Source organism: Anopheles darlingi, chromosome 2, assembly GCF_943734745.1.
Source record: "Anopheles darlingi chromosome 2, idAnoDarlMG_H_01, whole genome shotgun sequence".
Classification (NCBI taxonomy): domain Eukaryota; kingdom Metazoa; phylum Arthropoda; class Insecta; order Diptera; family Culicidae; genus Anopheles; species Anopheles darlingi.
The window spans coordinates 93161902-93164401 of NC_064874.1; the positions used below are offsets into that span (position 1 = coordinate 93161902).

Below are 2500 nucleotides of genomic sequence, written 5' to 3' on the forward strand. Positions count from 1 at the left end.
CGATCGTGTGGGAGTTTTTGGAGACGATTGGTATCGAGGAGCAGCAAGAACATAACTACTTCGGAGAGGTGAAGAAGATGTACGATTCCTTTTTCAAACAGGCTTACCTAGCGCGCACCAAACAGGCGCTTGAGGGTCTGAACGACGAAGTTACGTTGATTAGCTGGGGGGTACGATCAAAGCACGAGGTGTCGAAAAAGGAAATTCTAGAAGGGTTTTGCAAAGTAATGAACCGCAATCCGGTTGATTTCAAGACACAGTATATAGAAGCTAATGGAAAAGATGATGAAGTAGATGATTGAGAGGGTGATTAAAACCATTAACCTAATGTAATCAGTATGCTTTTAACGTTAAATTATTTATAAATCATGATCCGTATGTGCTGTGTGTAGATCAGTGGCGATGCTGCAGTAGGTTTTTCCCTTTCGTTGCATTGCGTTATCGCTGGTTATCGCATCGTTGTTTGCTTTGCGTGTCTCAGCGTCACAACAAATGCCATAAATCGAATGGCTCTTCCGCTGGTCAGTTTTTAAATAAAAGCGCCACCGCGAAGACCGTCCACAGCGAGAGTCAGGAGTGATCGGAGTGGAGGCGTAGTATTTTCTAGTGACAACCACTAAACGTCAGCAGCAAGCGAAATCGGGGGTCGTTTGTTGTTATTTTTAGTAGATCGCTCATGCTGCCAGCATAAATTCCTGCTCCATCGTCCGTCCATAACGCGAAAGCGCGCCCTTCCTTATTTCCAACAGGTACTACCGTGTACTACCGTACGTAGAAAATGAATAACAACATTAACGGAACAGTGGACGGGCGTAATACGGTGGAATACTCCTCGTTAGGTGAGTGAACTGTTCGCTTGTTTCATGGAGCGCTATACTTACAGTATCTTTTTGCAGATGCATCAGTGAAGGAGCTTATCGAGGCCGCGATTAAAGTGCGTAACCACGCTTACTGTCCTTACAGTAACTTTGCCGTGGGAGCAGCACTAAGAACTGTGGCGGGAGATATCGTAACCGGATGCAATGTGGAGAATGGCACGTTCGGACCAAGCGTATGCGCCGAACGGACGGCAGTATGTAAAGCCGTTAGTGAGGGACATCGGGAGGTGATTATTGAATCCCCATGCTTTCCTACTCGATCCTCTAAATCTTCTAAATTGTCCTTTTTTCCTTTTGCCAGTTTACCGCCGTGGCTGTGGTAGCTTTCCAGGAAACGGAGTTTACGGCACCCTGCGGGACCTGCCGTCAGACTCTGTCCGAGTTCAGCCGTAAAGATATTCCCATCTATCTAGTCAAACCATCGCCGGTGCGTGTGATGGTTACATCCCTCTTTCAATTGCTGCCCCATGCCTTTTCCCCCACCTTCTTGAACAAGTAACGGCTTCATCCGTCCCGTCCTCGAAATCCGTGATCGTAACTCACTCGAACAAGGTGCGCGACAAAGGGAGGCACAGAATTATCAGCAATTACGTCAAGAGAATTATGGCGCGGGTGTGTCTGGTTGCGTTATCTGTAAATTAACTTAAGCTTTAATCGGGCAATCTTATCTGACCAAGACCGTTTGTACGCTTTGTTGTTGTTTTTTTTTATCCAAAGAATGGTAATAAACTTTTGTTTTCATGAGCGCGTGGCTTTGCAAAAGCCGTTACGTGATGCCTTTTTATTATCTCACTCCATACGTGCGCTATCTCGGCCGTCGCGTTCCTTTAAGAACTTCAGCTGATCGAGGTATTCGGTGTAAATGCGTTGCCACTTTGTTTGCGTTTTGAAGTGATTCAAAATATCTTCCATGAACACATGCTTCGAGATGCCGAGTACGGCCGGATCACCGTCCTCACCCATCGACGTGTCGAGGCTGTGCGGTGAGGCACCGAGCAGATCATCCAACACTTGCCGAATCTTTTCTTCGCTACCATTCAGTGCTAATTGGAAGCCCAACATCGAGTACCAGTACTTTAGCTCGACGGGCGAACTGATCATCTCGCAGATCTTGATTTGGTTTTCAATGAACGAAATCGATGCGGGTGTTTGCCAAGACGAAGAATGTCTGAAAAATATCGCAAGTCGTGTTCATTAGAACCCCGCTGATAATGCGCTAATACGAAGCCAATACATACAATTCGGCAAAGCTGTTCGTCTTCGGTCCGGTAAAGCTGCCGTACGATTGTATCGTCGACAGGGGGTACACTTTCATGTTTCGCACCGGTGCATTTGCCTTGTTACCGATCAACCCGTGACGCATGATCGGATCGGGCGAGTTGATTAGCATCCAGCTGTCCAGCTTACGGCAGTAGCAGTACGAAGATCCATTCGCCAGAACGATGAATGGCATGCCTTGATCCGATACATGCAAAACAGTTACGAAGCCTGAAGTTATGAGCAATAAAAATGGTTTAGAGGTGAGCGATCGAAGCAGCAGGCGACGCGCACCGACTTACTTCCACTGAGAATATCGGAACAATTGGTAGAGAGGTAAACGGCCTTTTCGGGCACATTCCAGA

The 2500-nt window shown here is 47.0% G+C and overlaps 3 protein-coding genes across 3 annotated transcripts in view; 2 read left to right on the forward strand and 1 right to left on the reverse strand.

Annotated features, from left to right (window-relative positions):
• Positions 1–378, forward strand: part of LOC125950561 (non-structural maintenance of chromosomes element 3 homolog) — a 991-nt gene extending 613 nt beyond the window's left edge. Inside the window, exon 2 of the mRNA XM_049678666.1 lies at positions 1–378. This exon is cut by the window's left edge and continues 169 nt beyond it. Within this exon, the coding sequence (XP_049534623.1) occupies positions 1–302 (302 nt within the window). The 3' untranslated portion in view covers positions 303–378.
• Positions 379–515: 137 nt separating this feature from the next.
• On the forward strand, positions 516–1623 carry LOC125950562 (cytidine deaminase-like). Its single transcript, XM_049678667.1, has 3 exons — positions 516–839; positions 897–1105; positions 1180–1623. Exons 1-3 carry the CDS (start codon positions 779–781, stop codon positions 1375–1377), a joined length of 468 nt encoding a protein of 155 aa, XP_049534624.1. The 5' UTR covers positions 516–778; the 3' UTR covers positions 1378–1623.
• Positions 1624–1667: 44 nt separating this feature from the next.
• The window catches only part of LOC125950559 (protein HIRA homolog), a 3498-nt gene continuing 2665 nt past the window's right edge, over positions 1668–2500 (reverse strand). Inside the window, exons 3-5 of the mRNA XM_049678663.1 lie at positions 2438–2500; positions 2117–2366; positions 1668–2046 (exon numbers count right to left, since the gene is read on the reverse strand). The exon at positions 2438–2500 is cut by the window's right edge and continues 52 nt beyond it. Coding sequence (XP_049534620.1) covers positions 1668–2046; positions 2117–2366; positions 2438–2500 — 692 coding nt within the window. The remainder of the gene's footprint in view (positions 2047–2116; positions 2367–2437) is intronic.

What these genes read in the sequence shown, in the direction of transcription:
- LOC125950562 (XM_049678667.1), top strand. Translation starts at nt 779, where the DNA reads ATGAATAACAACATTAACGGAACAGTGGACGGGCGTAATACGGTGGAA. An exon ending in GGTGGAATACTCCTCGTTAG is followed by an intron (nt 840 to 896) that starts GTGAGTGAACTG and finishes ATCTTTTTGCAG; the next exon opens with ATGCATCAGTGAAGGAGCTT. An exon ending in TTAGTGAGGGACATCGGGAG is followed by an intron (nt 1,106 to 1,179) that starts GTGATTATTGAA and finishes TCCTTTTGCCAG; the next exon opens with TTTACCGCCGTGGCTGTGGT.